This window comes from Scyliorhinus canicula, chromosome 12, assembly GCF_902713615.1.
Source record: "Scyliorhinus canicula chromosome 12, sScyCan1.1, whole genome shotgun sequence".
In the NCBI taxonomy this organism is placed as follows: Eukaryota; Metazoa; Chordata; class Chondrichthyes; order Carcharhiniformes; family Scyliorhinidae; genus Scyliorhinus; species Scyliorhinus canicula.
In genome coordinates this window covers 122681429-122702048 of record NC_052157.1, presented here as the reverse complement: position 1 = coordinate 122702048, position 20620 = coordinate 122681429, and the positions used below count along the sequence as shown (strand labels likewise).

Here is a 20620-nt window from a genome sequence, read left to right as displayed (position 1 = left end):
TGTCAGAGATCCACAAGAAGAGCTTAGAGAAAGCTCGCAAGCCGATGGCAATCTTGTCCTGCTTGGCACAATTGCGAGGCACAGAGGAGGTCACTAGGACGCTCCGTAGAGAGATTGAGGAGAGAGACAGAAATAGTGAGGTAGATGTGAGCATGAATCAATTCCTGGGGGGGCTAGAGTTCCCGAAGGTAAATGAGGAGCTGGTGGAAGCCCTGGGGGGCCCGATTGGGCTTGGGGAGGTGATAGAGGGACTGGGGACGTTGCAATCGGGTAAACCCCAGGACCTGATGGGTTCCCAGTGGAATTTTACAAGATGTTCCCTGGGTTACTGGGGCCGCTCCTGGTTAAGGCTTTCAACGAGTCCAAGGAGCTGGGAGTACTCCCCCCAACGTAATTTCTCTCATCCTGAAGTGTGACAAGGATCCGAAGAGCTGTGGATTGTACAGTTCAATCTCCCTCTTGAATGATCCTGGCCACTCGAATAGAGGATTGTGTCCCGGAGATAATTGGGGAGGATCAGACGGGATTTGTAAAGGGCAGGCACCTGACATCCAACATTAGAAGGTTCGATACTCCACAAGTCCTGTGGTGGTGGCAGCCCTGAAGGTGTGGGGGCAATGGAGGCAGCACATGAGACTGGGGGGGGGGGGGGGGGGGGGGGGCGTCAGTGTGGTCACCGATCTGTAACACTCCGGTTTGTCCCAGGGGGGCTGGATGGGGGCTTTAAGGTATGGCAGCGGGCAGGGATTGAGAAGTTTGGAGATCTATTCATCCAGGAGGGCTCCCCGACCTTGAAGACATTAGAGGAGGAGTTTGATTTGGATTTCGAGTGCGGGACTTTGTACGGAGACAGGTCCAAAGCTTTCCTCGCTTTGCTCTGAGGGGACTACAGGATAAAATGCTGTCTAAAACAGAGGTTGGAGATGGGACGGTTTCGGACATATACAGGGAATTGTTAGAGTGGGAAGGGCCCCCTATCAGAGAGATGAAGAGGAAGTGGGAAGAGGAGCTAGGAGAGGAGCTGGAAACTGAACTGGGGATAAAGCCTTGAAAAGGGTAAATGCATCCTCATCCTGTGCTAGATTTAACTTGATTCAGTTCAAGGTAGTCCACAGGGCCCACATGACGGTCGCTCGGATGAGTAGGTTCTTCCAGGAATTCTGGCAGGGATTTGCAGATGTTATGTCGGAGGTCCTGGAAGGTAGGGTAACTCCGAGTCCAGAATTAGCAATATTTGGGGTGTCGGAAGATCCGGGGGCAAAGGGGAGGAGGGAGGCCGATATTCTGGCCTTCTCCTCCCTGGTAGCCCGGAGACGGATCTTGCTGAGATGGAGGGACTCGGAGCCCCTGAAATCAGGAGTGTGGGTCAGCGATATGGTGGAGTTTCTCAGTCTGGAAAAATTCGAGTTCGCTCCAAGAGGCTCAATACAGGGATTCGCCCGGAGTTGGCAGCCGTTCATCGATTTCTTTAACAAAAACTGAATGTCAGCAGTAAGGGTGGGGGGGATAGGGAAAAAAGGGGGAGGAGGAAAACAGGAGGCATGGTAATGTTAAATAAGGACAGGGTAATTGGGGACAGGGCGGGAGAAGTGTGGTACGTGGTCTATTGTTTGATGTTATTTTATGGGGTATTTTGTGCGTCGTCCCGTTCGGTTGTTTTAGAAATGTCAATATGTTAAATTGTGAAAATTACAAATGCTTCAATAAAATATTTTCTAAAAAAATGTGTGCCAGTTGCCATCGCAGTGTTCACATTGCTGAGGAGCCAGCAGCAGGAGTGGTGCCGTGGATTTGGTTTTAATCGGAGGGCAGCGGCTCACATTGCAGTAAGAGCTACATTAGGCAAGGCATCGGTTTCTATGAAGTGGTTGCAATGTCATGCCATCTGCTTGTTAGTTTGAGCACTGCAAGTCAACACCAGCAACTTCATAAAGGTGTCTGAACAAGAGTCATATGGACTCGAAACCATCACATTATTTCCCTCTCCACTGATGCTGCCATAACTGCTATGTCTTTCCAACATATTCTACTTCCATTTATGAGATGGGTGGCATGGTTGCACAGTGGTTAGCACTTCTGTGTCACAGCATCAGGGACCCGGGTTCAATTCCGGCCAAGGGTCACTATCTGTGTGGAGTTTGCATGTTCTCCCCGTGTCTGCGTGTGTTTGCTTCAGGTGGCCCAGTTTCCTCCCAGCAGGTTAGGTGGTTTGGCCATGTTAAATTGCTCCTTAGTGGCCGAAAGGGGTTACTGGGTTACAGGGATAGGATCAGAGTGTGGACCTAGTCGGATGCTCTTTCCAAGCATCGGTACAGACTCAATGGGCAGAATGGCCTCCTTCTGCACTGTTGATTTCATGATAAGCCACTTTCTGGGCTCCTGACACAACAGGGGTCCCATGCACCATTGGAAAAAATGCACCCCCTTTCAATAATAGGGGCTAATTGTCCTATTACAAATGCTAATTAATAGTCTATTGCTGGCAAGCATCTGGGATAAACACACAGAGGCAAGGACACATTATAAAACCTGCCTGATTTGAGTTGATTGCATTTTCCTCACAAACCACCACTGTTTCCAAAACTGTCTCTGTGAAATGGGAAAAAGTCAGTCTGTAGAATGTCTTGCACACGTGGAGAAGAACAAAATTAAAGGTTCTCATTAGAAGTCACAAAAAAACCAAAAAGTGAATTCAAAGGAAACTCTTTTCCCCACAGTGAGGGAACATGGGACTTGCTATCGTAGGGTTCTTAATGCTGCACCCTAGTGGAGAATAATTTAACACACTTCTGACTTGTGCCTTATGGATGGTGGAAAGAATTTGGGGAGTCAGGAGGTAAGGTTTTTTAAAAAAATTTCCAATGAAGGGGCAATTTAGTGTGGCCAACCCACCTGTCCTGTACATCTCTGGATTGTGTGGGTGAGACACACAGACACGGGCAGAATGTGCAAACTTCACACGGACAGTGACCCGGGGCAGGGATCGAAGCCGAGTCCTTGAAGCAGCAGTGCTAACCACTGTGCCGTCCTAGGAGGTGAGTTACTGGCAGGAAAATTCCTAGCCTCTGATCTGCTCTTGGAAGAACAGAGTTTGTATGGCTGGTCCAGTTCAGTTTCTGTTCAATGGCAACCCTGATTGTGGGATTCAGTGAGATGTTGAATGTCGTGTCGCCACTACTCTGGGATGTAGGAAATGAGCTGGTCAAACAATAAGATAATGAGCAGTTAATATGTTTTAGCGGTGTGAGTTGGAGGATAAAGATTAGGCAAGACCCTGGGGAGATCTCCACTTATTGAGTTATTTATTTTCGCAGAGTGGGTATCGGTGCTTTCTCATTAATGTCCCATCCAAGACGCAGCAGCTCTAGCGAAGCAGCACTCTCTTCAACCAGGAGCAAGAAGGTCAGCAGCGAAACCATGGGATTGAATCGGAAAACCATGATTCAGAGTCAAGACTGCTGCTGACTGAGGCATTTGACGTTCATGCAGAAATATTTATTTTCGAAAACCTATTGTGGGCGTGCTCTGTTGTCTGCCTCTGTATCTCCGCGAGGGCTGGCAGACCCCCTCTGCAAAATGGCAGAGACGGACGTTTCCTCGTTGCTATGCGTGGGTGAAACATTTGACTCCCGGGGCCAGATTTTGTGTTCTCAAATCAGGATGAAAGGGAGAGAGGTCAGCAAACAAAATGGCGCTGACTTCATTCCAACTTTGAAGCTTTTCCGGAGGATAGGGGGAGAGAGCAGGGGCCGGACAGGAAAGCAAAGATGCCTAACTCGTTAATTATGTAGATTGAGGTCATGAGGGAGCTCATTAGCAATTTCCAATTTTCATGGGTGTGGATGACCATTCAAAGCTCTCTGAAGCTGACCAGCTGCAATCTGGTGGAAGAGGGGGGGGCAGAGCTGGAACAATTTCATTTAATGTGATAAGGTAAAAGTATGGACAAAGAAGTACTGAGCAGTTATAATGCTTTAGAAACCAACCTTTCAGGGCAGTATGGTGGCGCAGTGGATAGCACTGCTGCCTCACGGCGCCGAGGCCCCAGGTTCGATCCCGGCTCTGGGTCACTGTCCGTGTGGAGATTGCACATTCTCCCTGTGTTTACGTGGTTTTCACCCCCACAACCCAAAGATGTGCAGGATAGGCGGTTTGGCCACGCTAAATTGCCCCTTAATTGGAAAAAATTAATTGAATTTTAAAAAATAGAAACAAACCTTTCTCTCTAAAATAACAGCAAAATACTGGAAATCTGAAAATAAACAGAAAATGCTGGGAAAACTCTGGCTTTCTGGCAACATGTGTGGAGAGTGAAACAGAGTTAATGTTTTGAGCCCATATGACCCTTTAGAAAATTTCTGTTTTTATTTTCATCCTCCATCCTGGGACCCAGCTCTCCATTTGCTCTGACCACTTTGAACAAGAGCAGTTGTGCCCTGAACTGGGATTCAAGCCAATGCAGTAACTTTGGACTCGGAAAAATTCCAAAATAACTTCAGTAACAATTTTTCTTTACAGCCCATCGCTTACAATCGACGAGGGGAATATGGGGCCTAGATTTGGGGGAAAGGATTTAGACAACTATCTGGAGGACGATGACCACCAGGACAAATACATCTTGTGGCCCAACATTGATCTAGTAGTATAGCCCCCAATGTCAAGCACACCCCCGGGAATAGACCGGAAGACCTTGGGCCTGGGTTCATATCGAGTTTACGGGCCCTTTCCAATGTTTCTCCTCCTGGTAGATGCTCACTCTGAGTGGCTGGAACTTTTGTGGATGCAGGCAACAACTGTGGAAAAACTATGGTAGACTTTCAGTACGCACGGAATCACTGAGGTACTCTTGTCCGAAAACGGCACGATGTTCACAAGTGTGTTGTTCACCTCCACCAACAGGATGCAAAACATGAGGGCTGCTTCCTACCACCTGGCTTTGAATGGACTGGCCTAAAGAGTGGTCCAAACATTTAAGCTGGGCATGAAGGAGCTGACACTGCATCCTGGGCCACAAGCCTGCAACGTTTTCTTTTCATCTATCGCAAGACACCACATGCCACACCAGTGGAGCTCTTGATGGGCCATCGCCTCTGCAGCTGCCTGAGCTTGGTCATCCCCAATCTAGGCAGGATGGTCTTGTGGTGAATGTAACTTAGTAATTCACACTGTATTTATCAATACCATTGTAAGCGCAGTAGCATTATCCGACCACTAGGGGGAGTAGCTCTGGGAATGCTCAGGAGTTTGTACAGGGCTCCACCCTTGGCTCCGCCCACAACTCCTCCCCCTCGACTGCTGTATAAATACCCTTGTCCAGAGCCAGCCTGCAGTTCATCGAGAGTTCAACGGGTAACAGGCTGGCTCTGTAGTAAGTAGATTAAAACCACTGTTCATATCTTAAAGCACGTGTCTAGTGAATTGATGGTTCCATCGGGTCTGCCAGAACCAGGACCAGTCCGAGATAAATGCCGGTCGCCTTCTTCAGGCCTGGCCATTCGCCCCCGGTGACACTGTGAGCATCTGAAACTTCGTGAATGGGGCCACATAGGTCCCAGGTGTCACCTTGGCGGCCTCTGGACCGGTATCCTACAAGGTGAGGACATAAGGGCGGTAATACAATTGCTATGCAGATCATCTTCAGAGCTGCGTGCTGGCCATCCTCGCTGAACAGCCCGCAGCCTCCTCCCCCTCCCCCCGCCGCCCTGCAGTCCCTGCTCCGTCAGGCTCACCACTGGCCCTACGTTCCTACTGCCAATGGAGGTCACGGGATAGGAACCATCAGATTTCCCGTGCCTCCAGGGAATATGAGCTTCCCCGGTAAAGGGGCGGGGTTTCCCCTTAACAGATGTACCCTCTCTAGTATAAAAACCCTGACCTGGATACAAGTTGGTTCTGTTCTTCTTTTTCTGAGTTTCTTATCATTAACTGTGTATTACTTGACTTGCTCTCCCTCCAAATACATTACCACATACTCCTCAAGTTTAATTCCATTTCCAGCCTAACTGACCAATCTGTTGATACTTTTCATAGTCTACAGCTTGCTTCCTCACTATGAATCACATGACTTCAGAATCATGCCTCCCATGTTTATGTCTAACCTGTTGATATAGACCATGAAAAGCAAGGGACCCGGTACGGAGTCCCACGGAACCCTCTTAGTAACAGCCTTCCATTCACAAAAACACCCAGTGACCTTTGTTTCCTGACACTTGGCCAATTTTGGCTTCAGTTTGATTTTTTTTTCCATTTGGATCCCATGGCTTTTACTTTTCTGACACTTCTGCAACGTGGAATCTTGTCAAAGGCGTTTCTAAAATCCATTTAGACCGTATCAATGGTGTGTGTGCCCACTTTCACCACGCTAACTAGGTGCACTACCAGTCAATAGGGGCTGGTTTAGCACAGTGGGCTAAATAGCTGGCTTGTAATGCAGAACAATGCCAGCAGCGCGGGTTCAATTCCCATACCAGCCTCCCCGAACAGGCGCCGGAATGTGGCGAGTAGGGGCTTTTCACAGTAACTTAATTGAAGCCTACTCGTGACAATAAGTAATTATTATTATTATGTCCCAAGAAACTAAAGCCGCATCAATGCCGGAGGGACCCTAGTGAGCATAACCTTCATATACCCAGCAAGGCCACATCCTTTCAGGCTACCATCTGGTTATATTCAATCACCCTTTTGCCTTAATCTGAGGTGACAGATACTAGGTTCTGATGCTGAAAGTGTTAAAAATTAATTAACACACTCACAGTATTTTCATTTCTGGAAATTGTTTCCAATATCACGTGTGTAAAATAGAAATATCCTCATTCCATTTGATAATTATTGACATTCTTTTTTAATTCATTTAAAATCCAGTTGAACTGGAAAATGTCTCAATTTTATGCAAATATTATAACTACGGTCATCATTTATAAGACCAAGTTCCAGAAGTCTGCTTACAGAAGGTGTGGGACGTCGTAAGGTGAGAGCCATCCCATTTTATGTGGTTAGGTCTGTTTGGTGATAACACTTTTCTATCTTCTCTTTTGAACAATTAGAGGGACTGACATTCAGAATATTTACTATTTTGTATTTGTATCAGTTTTAAGCCATTTATGTATTTTAGGCATTTAACTTTTCTCTTTGACCCCCACCCACTCCCCATGTGTTTTCATACAAAAGGATTTTATTATTCTTCTGGTTAGTCCCTGCTGGTGTGCTTCTTCCAATGCTCTGCTTTTCTCTGCTGACCAGCCCTTTCTGTATACATTTAAGCAAACTCTTTCATTTTATCCCTCCTGAATTTGTAGAGGTCAATTCTGCTCTTTATCTCCCTTTTAGTTTGATCAACCATTGAGGACAAGATTTGTCCCATTTAAATTTGCTTTTTTAGAAATTTATTGACCTTGCATACTCAGCATTAACTACCATTAAGCCACAGCTTCTCAGTTATTCTCAGTTGTACTTTGAATTTAGCCCTTTTAATGCTGCATACCTGATAAGACCATAAGACATAGGAGCAGCATTAGGCCACTCAGCCCATCGAATCTGCTCCGCCATTCAATCTTGGCTGATATGTTTCTCATCCCCATTCTCCTGCCATCTCTACATAACCCCTGATCCCCTTATTAATCAAGAACCTATCTATCTCTGTCTTAAAGACACTCAGTGATTTGGCCTCCACAGCCTTCTGCGATAGAGTTCCACAGATTCACCACCCTCTGGCTGAAGGAATTCCTCCTCATCTCTGTTTTAAAGCATTGTCCCTTTAGTCTGAGATTGTGTCCTCTGGTTCTCGTTTTTCCTACTCGTGTAAACATCCTCTCCACATCCACTCTATCTAGGCCTCTCAGTATCTTGTAAATTTCAATGAGATCCCCCCCCCCCCCCCCCCCCCCCCGTCTAACTTCCTTGTTACTTCCTCAAAGAATTCTAACAGATTGGTCAAACAGGACCTCCCCTGTGCCGACTCATTCCTATTTTATCATGTACTTCCAAGTACTCTGCAATCCCATCCTTAATAATGGACTCTAAAATCTTACCAATGACCAAAGTTAGGCTAACCGGCCTATAATTTCCCGTCTTCTACCTGCCTTCCTTTGCACGGTAGCACACGTTGTAGCACTGTGGCTTCACAGTGCCAGGGTCTCAGGTTCGATTCACCGCTGGGTCATTGTCTGTGTGGAGTTTGCACGTTCTCCCCGCAGGTTAGGTACATTGGCCATGATCACCCTTAGTGACCAAAAAGGGTAGGAGGGGTTATTGGGTTACGGGAATGTGGGGGCTTAAGTGGGTTGGTGCAGACTCGATGGGTCGAATGGCCTCCTTCTGCACTGTATGTTCTATGTCCTAAACAGGGGTGTTACATTAGCCATTTTCCAGTCTTCTTGGACCCTCCCTGCCTCCAGTGATTCCTGAAAGATCACCACTATTGCCTCCACAATCTCCTCAGCTATCGCCTATAGAACCCTGGGGTGTACTCCATCCGGTCTAGGTGATTTATCCACCTTCAGACCTTTCAGTTTCCCCATCACTTCTCCTTAGTAATGGTCACTGATGCAAAGTAACTATTCAGTTCATCTGCCATTTCTTTGTTTCCTATTATTACTTCTCCAGCCTCATTTTCCAGTGGTCCAATGTCTATTCTTGCCTCTCTCTTACCTTTTATATATTGAAAAGAACTCTTGCTATCTTCTTTTATATTACTAGCTAGCTTACACTCATATTTCATTTTCTCCTCCCCTTATTGCTTTTTTAGTTGTCAATTGCTCGCTTTTAAAGGCTTCCCAATCCTCTGGCTTCCCACTAATCCTTGCCACCTTTTATGCTTTTTCATTTGCTTTTATGCTGGCCTTGACTTCTCTCATCAGCCACGGATGCCTCATCCTCCGCTTAACATGTTTCCTCCTCCTTGAGATGAATTTCTGTTGTACCTACCAAATAACCACCCAAAACTCCTGGCATTGCTGTTCCATTGTCTTCCATACTAGGCTCCCCTTCCATTCAACTCTGCCCAGCTCTCCTTCATGTCTTTGTAGTTACCTTCATTCAATTGTACTTTATTCAATCATTACATCTGATTCCATCTTCTTCCTCTCAAACTGATGGGTAAATTCTATCATATTGTGGTCACTGCCACCTCAGGGTTCCTTCACCTTAAGTGGCTTGATCAAGTCTGCCTCATTAGACATCACCAGATCCAGAATTGTCTGTTCCCTAGTAGGCTCTGTCACAGCTGCTTCAAAAAACCATCTCTTAGACCATATATGTCAAACTCAAGGCCCGCGGGCCAAATCCGGCCCGCGGTGGAATTATCTTTGGCCCGCGAGATAATATCTAATTACTTTTTTTTTAAAATTTAGATTAACCAATTATTTTTTCCAATTAAGGGGCAATTTAGCGTGGCCAATCCACCTACTCTGCATATTTTTGGGTTGTGGGGGCGAAACCCACGCAGACACGGGGAGAACGTGCAAACTCCACACGGACAGTGACCCAGAGCCGGGATCGAACCTTGGACCTCAGCGCCGTGAGGCGGTTGTGCTAACCACTAGGCCACCGTGCTGCCCTAATAATATCTAATTACTATTAAAGCTGGCCCCAGCAATTGAAGCGCCTATGGCGTATGATATGGCTGATGCCGAGTTTATTCAGGTATAGTGTGAATCACAAAGTGTTGGCCTGTGGAAAAATGTTTTCATTAGAAATTACTCTGGAAAAGCTCCAGATAAAGCAATAAGAAATAAATGCAACTAATTTTTTTATTTATTTAATATTTAATGTTGTTTTTATAGGCAATAACCTAAGCTTTATTAGTTCCAGGTTCAATAAGTTCATTTCAATAAGTTTTGCAAAAAAACATTGAACCAGTCCGGCCCTCGACTTGTCCCGATTTTTTAATTTTGGCCCACGGTGTATTTGAGTTTGACACCCCTGTCTTAGACATTCCACAAATTCCTTTTCTTGGGATCCACTGCCAACCTGATTTTCCCAGTCCACCTGCATATTGAAGTCCCCAATGATTATTGTAATAGTGCCTTTCTTATGTGTCTTTTCTATCTCCGGATTTATTTTTTGCCCCATATCCTGACTACTGCTAGTAGGCCTGTACAAAGCTCCCATCAGGGTCTTTTTTCCTTTGCGATTCCTCAAATCTATCCACACAGATTCTATGCCTTCTTGTCCTATATCGCTCCTTGCTAGCAATTCAATTTCATTACTGACGAACAATGCAAGCCCGCGCCCTCTGCCCATCTGCCTGTCGTTTCGATAGGACACATATACTTGGATATTGTGATCCCAGCCCTGATCCCCTTGCAGCCATGTCTCTGTGATGCCCACAACATCGTTCTAGACAATTTCAATGTGCGCAACAAGCTCATTTACCTTTTTCCGTATACTGCGCGCATTTAGGTACAACACCCTCAGTCCTGCATTGACCACCTCCCTTCTCATATTTGTCACCTTTTTTGCTCTGCCTGAGGTTAGATTACTGCCACCTTCTATACTCTGTTTTCTATTATGTGTTCATTTCAATGTTTTCACATGCATTTATATATCAACTGATTATAGAATCTTGGAACAGTTGCTGCACAGAAGGACATCGTTCAATATATTGTAGCTTTGTCAGCTCTTTCCAACTCAACTAGCCCCACTCTCCTGCTTTTTCCATTGCCCTGAACAGTTTTCTCTTCAGCTTTTTATCTGATTCCCTTTGAATGTCCCAATCAAATCTGTCTCCAACATGCTCTCAGTCAGCCTATTTCAGATCATAACCACTGCATTAAATAAAGTTTTCCTCAGGTGGTCTTTTGTCAGTTACCTTAACTCGGTGTGTCACCATATGTTTCCAGCTATGTCTATCAGCATCTGTATGTGTCCTTGTGGTATATCAGGCTGTGATGTTTACCATTTTAAGTCTTCTAGCTTTAATAAATGATTGATCTCTCGGTCCAGTGCTTGACCCATATGCTGAATGTGTTTCTTTCAGAATGGCACCTCTGTGGTCCCTGGGCATGTTCCTCGCTGGATTGTTCTTGCTTCAGACTGATGGGGTTCATGCAGGTAAGAGACTAACCCTGACTCCCCAGATCATTCTTGTGTAATTTGACCAAGCAGGAGAGAGAGGGCGATTTTGAACCTGCGTAGGCCATGTGCGGGATTGCCAAGGCGGGCGGAGAATCGGGAAACGCAATTCTCTCCGCAGAGATTGAGTTTCCCGGTTTTCTATGCCCCTCGCCAAGAGCTTCATGCCCACAAAGGGCAAGAACTTCATTTTATTATTTTTATGATCGCGTTGGCGAGGTTGACATCAGCTATTTGAAGATGTGAATCAGCTGAGGGTATCCCAGGGGGCGTAAAACAGGCGGCACGGTAGCACAGTGGTTAGCACTGTTGCTTCACAGCGCCAGGGTCCCAGGTTCGATTCCCGCTTGGATCACTGTCTGTGCGGAGTCAGCACATTTTCCCCGTTTCTCGACGGCGTCAACGGGGCCTCAGGATCAGCAATTCTGGCCCCTACAGGGGGCCAGCAGGGCACTGGAGCGGATCATGCCACTCCAGCTGCTGATCCCAGCGTCAACTGGGCTTCCTTCAACCTGCCGACCCCAACGCAACATGGCGCAGGGCTACAGGGGCCAGCGCGGAAGAAAGGAGACCCCAGCCAGAGATGCCGGCCCGCCGATCGGTGGGCACTGATCATAGGCCAGGCCACATCGGAGCCCCCCCCCCCCCCCCAACCCCCGACCCTTCCACGCCGAGTTCCTGCCGGCTGAGTGCAGGTGTGGACGGCGCCGGCGGGACTCAGCTTTTTTGCGATGGCCGCTCCCGGCTCTGCGGAGAATCGCGTGCCGGCATTGGGGCAGCGTGGCGCAATTTGGGCCGGTCGCGGGGATTCTCCGGCCCGGCCCTGTGGAGGGGGAGGGAGGGGGAGCGCAAGGCTCCTCTTATATGTGGTGGGGGCAGAGTGTGGAGGCCATTGAGGGAGGAACTTGCAGGTACAAGGTTGGGGTAAGGGACAGTGAGGGGAGACATTGTAAGCACGGAGAGCAGCAAGCAGTGAGGGGGGAAAGCACGAGTAATACTTTCGCGATGGGGGAAAGGAGAGCTCCCAATGAGTATGCGGGGAGGGGTTTGGGGGAGGGGGGGAAATCTTCAGTTCTGGCGTCCTTTAAAGATGGCGCACTAATCTCTGTGGAGCCGGCCTTGCCAGCTCTATCAGGCCCCGCCCTGGAAGAGTAATGGCGTAAACCTCACTCACTCAGAGGCTCAAGATCTGAAGAGAAAATTGCTCTGTGCAGCTGGAGAGCTACATGCCAGATTTCAGTCAGAGCCTCCACTTTGCAAAAACATGGTAAGATCCTGCCAGTCTGGCAACTCCAATCTTTATAATGTAACCTGGCCAATTAGGAGAGATTGGACCTGACTCTTCAGATCCATCGCACTTCACCTCAGACAAGATAATCTTGAATCTGGCTGCTCAATCAGGGCAAACCTTCCAGAAAGGACATGAACCTGATTTCCTGAATTTTAATAAATTTAAATGTACTGAAACAGCTTTATTCCATAGTGTCTGCCCACATAGGATCCTTCCGGCCATGATGGATCCTTTCCCCATCCCCACTCTCCGGCAGCAATGACATCACTGCGGTGGTGAATCACTACTGGTTTTCAAAACCGAAAACCAATCGTGATGGTCACGCCAGGAGTGCGAAGGTGTCTGGAGGCCAAAGAGTTGAGGGTCAAAGCTAGACTTTGCCCCCTGGCACCTTGTCAGTGCCCCCTGACAGTGCTGGGGCAACAGCCAGGGGGACTGAAGTGGGCACTGCAAGTGGGCTATGGCAGAGGAATCCCTACCATATGATGAAGGGCCGTATGTGTGGTGGGGAGATGCGAGGGAGGGGTGAGTGGGGAGAGCCCCGATGACAGGGCGGGGTGGAGTGGGTGAGGGGATGGAGTGACCCCGGTACTTCTGTGGTGGGCGGGAGGGGGGAGGTAGCCTCAAAGCTTGTAGGGGTGATCCTCCCTGCCCGTGAGGGTGGTGTGGTTGAGGGAATCTATTTGAAACACAGATCGGGCCCTTTAAAGATAATGCCTTGATCTCTGTGGAGCAGGCCTGGGCAGCTTTATCAGGCTCCACCCTGCCACAGTAACAGGGCAAACTATGCCCTCAGGTATTCTGTGTACTAAGTGCCAGAAAATCTGCTCTAAAAACCCAGCTGTGTTTCTGGAATGTAGCACGTCATTTTGGGGAGAAAGTTCCTCCAACGAACAGCAAAGCTAACAATTAAAGTTCCAGAATAATCAAAACCTTTCACCTGACTCTCACTGACATTCAAATCGATTCATCATTTAATTCTTAATTTAAAAGGGTTTTTTTTAAAAAAGAAAATTGACTTTATTGATAACAGCGGATGCTGGAATTCTGAAATAAAAACAGGAAGTTCTGGAAAAGCTCAGCAGGTCTGGCAGCATCTGTGTGGAGAGGCACAAGTTGAATATGACTCTTCCCCGATGCTATTTTTAAGTTTGTTTCATGAGTCACATTAAAATCTGGACCAGAATTTATTTCTGGGCATGCTTCCAACCTGGAAGTATGTTAACTCACATAATGGTAACATTGCAAAAATCATAACATTTACTTACGGTAACATCAGGTGTGAGTCCAGATGTCATTATGCACTCGTGTAATATTATGGTCAACAGCTACACCAACAACATATTAACCACTTAAGGCAATTAAAAGGTCAACTCACCCGAATTTAGCCTTCCCGTGTGATTTGTCAGGTGCTGCACAGGCACTGCGAGTAGGCGGCATCCAAACTTTGTCACTTTTCTGATCCCAAGGGAAGATAAAAGTGGGGCTGAGCATTGGCTGTGTGAGTTGGTTAGTCTAGCTGAGAGTTTGCTGTTGCTTTCTTGTTGAGATTTCAGACCTTCTCTGGTTTCTTCTGAAGTATTTGCTTTGCTAGCCTTGGTCTGAGGAGGTTTGGTGGGGCAGAATGCCCGTCAGCATTGGTACCCCGCCTGCTGTGCCCACTGGGTGCTGGGAGCAATCACTTGTGCCAAAGTCTCTCCTCGACAATGCTGTGAGGCTCCTGCCAAGTCCTGGCAGCTTTCAGAAAGATGGTTGGCCTTGTTTTCTGCCCTCTTCTGAACCACCATTGGACTCGGCGCCCACCACCCTCTTGCCCTGCTGGCAGCACTGTACCAATGTTCAACCGTGTTTCATGCTGGCCAGTCCTTGATTGGCCAGCCAGCATAAAATTGCACAGTCCAACATTTGCAGGTCAAAGTCACTTCTGGGCCCACTGGTCATGCCTGAGTGTGAAGTTCAGGCCTTGCATTAGAAAATCAGATCAATTCAAATCACCACTCAAGTACTTCCTGGGGTACTTGAAGAACATGTAAGCATAGATTGTACTCAGGCTATTGGCAAAGTATGTCCAGGTGGTGCCAGATATTGTGGCAGTTTTAATCAAGCAAAGTTACCTTGCAGTTTACAAATGAATGAGCTCATATGATAATGAGACATAATGAACAATGGACATAAAATCATGCATGAATTAGCACAATTGATTCGTAATTGGAACAGAGTAACCACCATTTCAATACAGAGTGGGATTATCAGGAAATGAACTGTCCATCAACCTTTTAATCTAATAATTCTGCTGTGGGGCAAGGCAGGCCATTGATTCATGTAATGTTCTTGATGTTCAGTGGTACGATGGCTGCTGGTCATGCGTCTTGCATACCAATTGCCAATCAATTAACTGAATTTACATTAATTATAACTGAATTTCAGTGAATTACTGCAGCAGTCGATACAAACTGAGGTCAATGGTTTCAATGAGTTGCTGGTCACTGAGACGAGGGAACAGAAGGGGAGGGGGGAGCAATAATGAGTAATGTTGGAGTTTGGTGGATTTAGATGTCATCAAAATGTCTGACCTCTTCCTCTAATGCCCTCTCTGTTATGTGGGAGATAGAATTGTGTTTAGTTGTGCAAATTATGACACTTCGGGAAAATGCATAAAGCTATGATCAGTTTGACAAGATTTATCCAGACTCGAAACGTTAGCACCCTTCTCTCTCCACAGATGCTGTCAGACCTGCTGAGGTTGTCCAGTATTTTCTGATTTTTCCAGATTCCAGCATCCGCAGTAATTTACTTTTAGCGAAGATCACTGACTGTGGTGAACGTTTTATAGTAACCGTTCACCACTGTACTACATTGTATCACGCTATTGCCCATGTGGGCTCCACCTATGGACCATTGTACTGTACTCCACGATTATATCATGTTGTTGCCCTTTTGGGCTCCGCCCCTGGCTCCACCCCCTTGAGGGGAGGTATTAGAGCAGCTGCCCAGTAGGCGGCCTTCACAGCAGAGCAGTCGCAGGCAGGCACTGTTCTAGTTGATTGAAGCCTCTGTTCACTTCTATTCTCTGTCTCGAGTGAATTGATGGTCGCATCACTGACGATGGGTGTAGCTCAATTTTTATCAATTTTGCATTTAATCTTAATTAATTGTCTCCCATAGTCTCACTCTCTACCTGTGGTGGTCTAAGGTGGGCTATTTTTTGATTGATGGCACTTGTCCAAAAGTTACTTTGTTCTATTTTCCAACCCAGTACACAAGTGTGAAGATAAAAATATTTCAGAAAAACATGTTTCTTTTCAACAGAGGCATTTCTATGTACTCACCTTCTCACTCTATCCCTTCTATCTCCATAAAGGCATTTAGTATTTCTCAAGATGTGAGGCTCAGAGTTTTTCTGTGTTTCTGTTGTAGATAGCGAGGAGCCCCTGGGCAGTACATTCTTACAAAGATCAGTACGTGAAGCCATTGAACAGGTGGACAAAGCTTATAAGGAGACCAGAGCTAAGTAAGTATTTTAATACAGTAACATTCTCAGGCTGGGCTCTTCATGAAGGATCAACTCATTGAATTCATGTGAAATAAGGTCCACCATATTCAGAATAAGAAGAAAGTTTTGTTTTGTGTTAATTAATTTGAAGAGCTGCTGAGTGGTACAGTTAATATTCTTTAATTTATATTGATATGGTAATAAAGTTAAAGGAACATTGTCATTGAATTGGAGAGATTTGCAGAGAATGAACCAATGAGGTTCTTTCCCTGAATAATGTGGTTTGCAAGCAGTCAGATCACGAATGCCCCACAACGATTGCCAAGGTTCCACAGGGGGAAACACAATTAAGCTAAAGGCCCAGACTTAGGAGGGATATGAATCAGCCAGGTTTCCTAATTACTAATTAATGCTTCCTGTGAGACAGCGGGAATGTGGTGGACAATGAGGATATTTGGAAAGAATGGGACTGGAAAAAATACCTGCAGGATTGAATAATCTGTCCACACACACTCTACAGACTGACATGATAAGAATGATTCATTTTGTGAACCAGCCCCAATGGCCACGGAATTATTCTCAGTATGACAGGGGAGGAGAGTGAAGAAAATTTAGGGTGCGATTTAATGGAAAGGTTTCTGAGTGAGGTCGTGAGCGAGAACTGCTGTGAGCTTCCCAACGGTCAACCAGGTAAGGCCATCACTGGTATAAAATGTTAATTGGTCCACTTAACGAGGCCCAATGGACTTCATGCCACAAATTACTGTCCCGCCGGCTGATTTGTTGGAACCGCACTCGCCTGCCCCTCGCTATCGAAGGGGAGCAGCACTCAAACCAATCCTGCAGCCCACACAGTATGCAGCCATGCCTCCAAGGAAACCGAATCCAAGATTCGGGGATGCTGATCTGGCCACTTGCTGGATGGGGTGGAGTTACAATGAGATACCCTGTTCCCCCGAGGGGCTTGGTGGGTCAACCGCAGGGCAGCCGGCGCCGCCTGGGAGGATGTGGCAACGGCCGTCAGCTCGGGGAGCGTGACCCGGAGGACCACCACACAGAGCCGCAAAAAGCTAAATGACCTCTACCAGGCCACAAGGGTCAGCCCCCCCCCCCCCCCCCCCTCCCCAACCCCTCATCCCCCAGTACTGGTCCCACATGACATTCCTCCACCCACCACCCAGCCGACATCCATGTGCCTGGCACTGCCCCCATCCGGCATAATGGTGCGTCCCATCCCACCCCACCCATGTCCAGCAGTGGTGCTCACCCATGCGCCCCCCCCCCCCCCCCCCCCCCCACACACACACACACAAGGCAGAGGGCCCAGATGGGCAGAGGGGTGCCAGACATCACAGTCCTCACCGCCTACGGGGAACAGGCCCTGGAGGTTGCGGTGGTGGCTGGGGACAGGACGGTTACCAACGTTGAGATTGGCCTATGCTGCAGAAGTGAGTAACTACTGGTTTCCACCCAGAGTTCCGGTCATGTATGAGTTGCACATGCCAACATTTTGATCCTGCCCCTCCCACTGACCACATGTCCATTCTCCCACATCATCTCCATCCGATGGCACTGGCTCATCCTGGGTGGTCCCCCCTCCACGGAGGAGAGTTCTGTGGATGCTACTATAATAGTCGCGGCACGGCTAACACCCCCACCCTCCACCAGCACAGAGACACACACCTTGATGGGCAAAAGTAGTGGCACATCCTAGTGAGCAGCACACAATTGCTGATGCACATCAGGTGGAGGCAGGAACATCCAGCTGAGACAGCAGTCAGAGGTCTGCTGGACACTAGGACACAGATGGGTCCCAGTCAGATGCTGAGCCGCTGGACCAGGTTATCCCAGAGCTGATGCAATCGATAGGGTGCAGCCGAGAGATTAGAAGGAGGTTGTCAGCGACACTCCAGCAGGTCCACAACCGATTGGAGGAGACCCAAAGGCTGGCGACAGCACTGGCACCGAGGCCAACGCTGTTCGGGTGGCAACTGCAGTGGAGAGGCTGGAGCACAACCTCAGCACCACGAGTGCTGGTGTTCAAAGCATTGCGTAGTCCATGACGGTCATGGCTGAGTACCTTAGCAGCATGTCCAAGTCGCTGGGGGATGTGTCCTTGATGCAGGTGGAATTTTCTGAGGCGCTGCAGAGCAGGTCCAGGTCGCTGAGTGGGCTGTCCCAGGTGCTAGGGGGCGTGTCCCAGTCTCAGGTGGGTCTGTCCGGGGCCTGCGGAGCATGTCTCAGGTGGGCATCAGAGAGGTGCACCAGAGCACATCCCAATTTCTGAGGACCCTGTCCCAGATGCAGGTGGGCATTGTCAAGGCACAGTAGGGTGTGGCCTGGTAACAGAGGGGCATTGCTGAGGGCGTCCATGCCATGGTGCAGATATTGGGGAGCCACCAGGGCTGGCAGAGCCAGATGATGCAGGGACATCTGGAGCTCATTCCAGCTACCCTTCTGTTCTGGCGTGACCCCCAGAGTCCTATGGGCACTGACCAGGAGAAGGGGGCCGAAGCAAAGCCTTCCTTCAGGGTAGCGATAGCAGACCCCAATACCCCTCACCACCTCCCCCACCCTAGAGAACCACGCGTCTCATTGTTAGCATCCGAAACATGGCGGCACATTAGGATATGTTCTGTCTGCGAGTGGAGCGAGGCCCACCGGCCCCAAGGCTCCCAGGGCCCGCCAGGAGCATCAAAGGCCTCTGCACAAGGTAAGCAGCAGGCGTCCTCCATCGCTGATGTGCATCCTGGGGAAACACCCAGCCATAGTGGTGAACACAAAGGGCTAAGCTGACAGAGGATCACTGAGAGGATACTGGGGCAGGGAAGAGGAGGCAGAGTAGAAGGAGCAGGGAAAGGGATGGGGGCATGGGGAATTGAGGTGAGAGGGATGGAAGGGGGTGGTACTTTTGGGGGCTCGGGACAGGTGGGGTCACTATTGTACAACAATAAAACACGTTGTACCTGAGACATGTGAAGCCTCTGGCATATTACTCAGCAATGCAGGCCAACCTCTAACCCCCTGCCCCATCCCCCCCAAGCATGGTAATCCTGGATCTGCCCCACCCCCACACAAGGCATACCATGTTCAGGTGATGGGTGCGAACGCGCACTTGACAGACAGGCAGGAGTCAGACTATGACATAGTGAGGAGGCATCAGTACTCAGCTCACAGTGGGTTATCATCATCCTCTTGCCTTCAACATGGACCCGCTGACACAGTGCCAACACAGGCCCATCACTCTGGAGTGATATAACACAGATCCTGGGAGGGTGGAACAGGGCGATTGGGTAGAGGTTCACCCTGGGGTGTCCCACGAAGTTTCCGGGGATCGCCCTGTGTCCCAGGATGTAGCGGTCATACACAGTCCCTGGATAGTGTGCACATCTGTGCATGATCTTCATGTGGTGGTCGTACACAAGTCGGACTTTCAGGGACTGAAACCTCTTTCTATTTATGTAGGGTGCCCCCGGCTGCCCTAGTGCGTGCCAGGTGACATGCTTGCCATCTATTACCCCCTGGACCTGGAGCATCCCAATGATGGCAGAGACTCCTGCTGCCTGGCCATCATTTTGGGTTTGGTCCAGATCAAAGTTTATGGAGTTAGCTACCCAGGCAAACAGAGCGTCTGTGACTTCACGGATGCACTTATGGGCTGGAGCCTGTGAGATGCCGCACAAGTTCCCGCTCGAGCCCTGGAATAATCCTGAGATGTAAAGGTTCAGGGCTGCGGTGACCTTGACGGCCACCGGGAGCAAGTATCCACCTCCTCCACGTGGTGTCAAGTCCACAAGGACATGGACAGGTGCTGCACTGTCCCCTTGTAGAGGCGGAGCCTCCTGCGGCACACGCTGTCCGACATCTGTTTGAATGACCAGCGATGCCTGTACACCTTGGGCCATTGCCGGCCTCCCCTTCTGGGTCCCTCCCTGGCCTGAGGGGCGACTGGATCCTCGGGATGTAGGGCGGGCCCCTGCACATGCGCTTCGAGCCTCTGTCAACGCTTTTGCCGCTGCCGCTGCCTTCTCTGACAACTCCATGCTGATTGCCCTACTGACCACAATGTTTATAAACACTCTTGCCAAGATTGACAGCTCCTCAGCACACCAATAGCAGGTAAGTGGTTCCTGCTGTGAAAAAATGAGATTAGTGTAATCAGACCTTTGTTGACCGGCATAGACACGCTGGCCCGAATCGTTCCTCTGTGCTGTAAACGGAACTGAATCTATGGGCAAGATCTAATGGAAAAGCTTCTAGGTGTGGCAAGTTTCACTGGGAGTTTCCCGCCAGCTCTGTTGGCAAGTTCCCCACTGCTATCTAACCACACTTAGTCACTTTTGTGTGCCCTGGGGAGCTTCTCACCAGTTTAGCCCACATTTTCATTGCTGGGAGCTGAACTCACCAGCCAGACCGGCTCCTCAGAGATCAGGACATCATTTTGAAAGGGTGCCCTGATCTCTAAGTGACCTTGTGGGTGTGTCACACCACCCACCCATGGGAAATGTCACTCCCCCACACATATGGGCAATAGCGACCCCCCCCCCCCCCCCCCCCCCCAAGTGAGGACACCCCGCTATAGCGTCGCTGAGTGCTGCCTTTTCCGGTCTTCCCATGCCCCCTTTCAGGCCACCCACTCCAGGTCTCCCGACCTTCACCTTCAACCTTCCAGAGGCCCCTTCGTACCCACCCTGCATCCCCCCACACTCCATACCCCCAACTCTCCTTTCATGGACAAGGCCCTGACCCTTGGTGGTGCCACCCTG

General features: G+C 48.7%; 1 protein-coding gene across 1 annotated transcript in view; it reads left to right on the top strand.

Moving 5' to 3' along the window:
• The first annotated feature begins 6920 nt into the window (after positions 1–6920).
• LOC119974770 (eosinophil peroxidase-like) overlaps positions 6921–20620 on the top strand; it is a 62221-nt gene continuing 48521 nt past the window's right edge. The window contains exons 1-3 of the mRNA XM_038813986.1: positions 6921–6967; positions 10976–11049; positions 15779–15872. Coding sequence (XP_038669914.1) covers positions 10977–11049; positions 15779–15872 — 167 coding nt within the window. The 5' untranslated portion in view covers positions 6921–6967; position 10976. The remainder of the gene's footprint in view (positions 6968–10975; positions 11050–15778; positions 15873–20620) is intronic.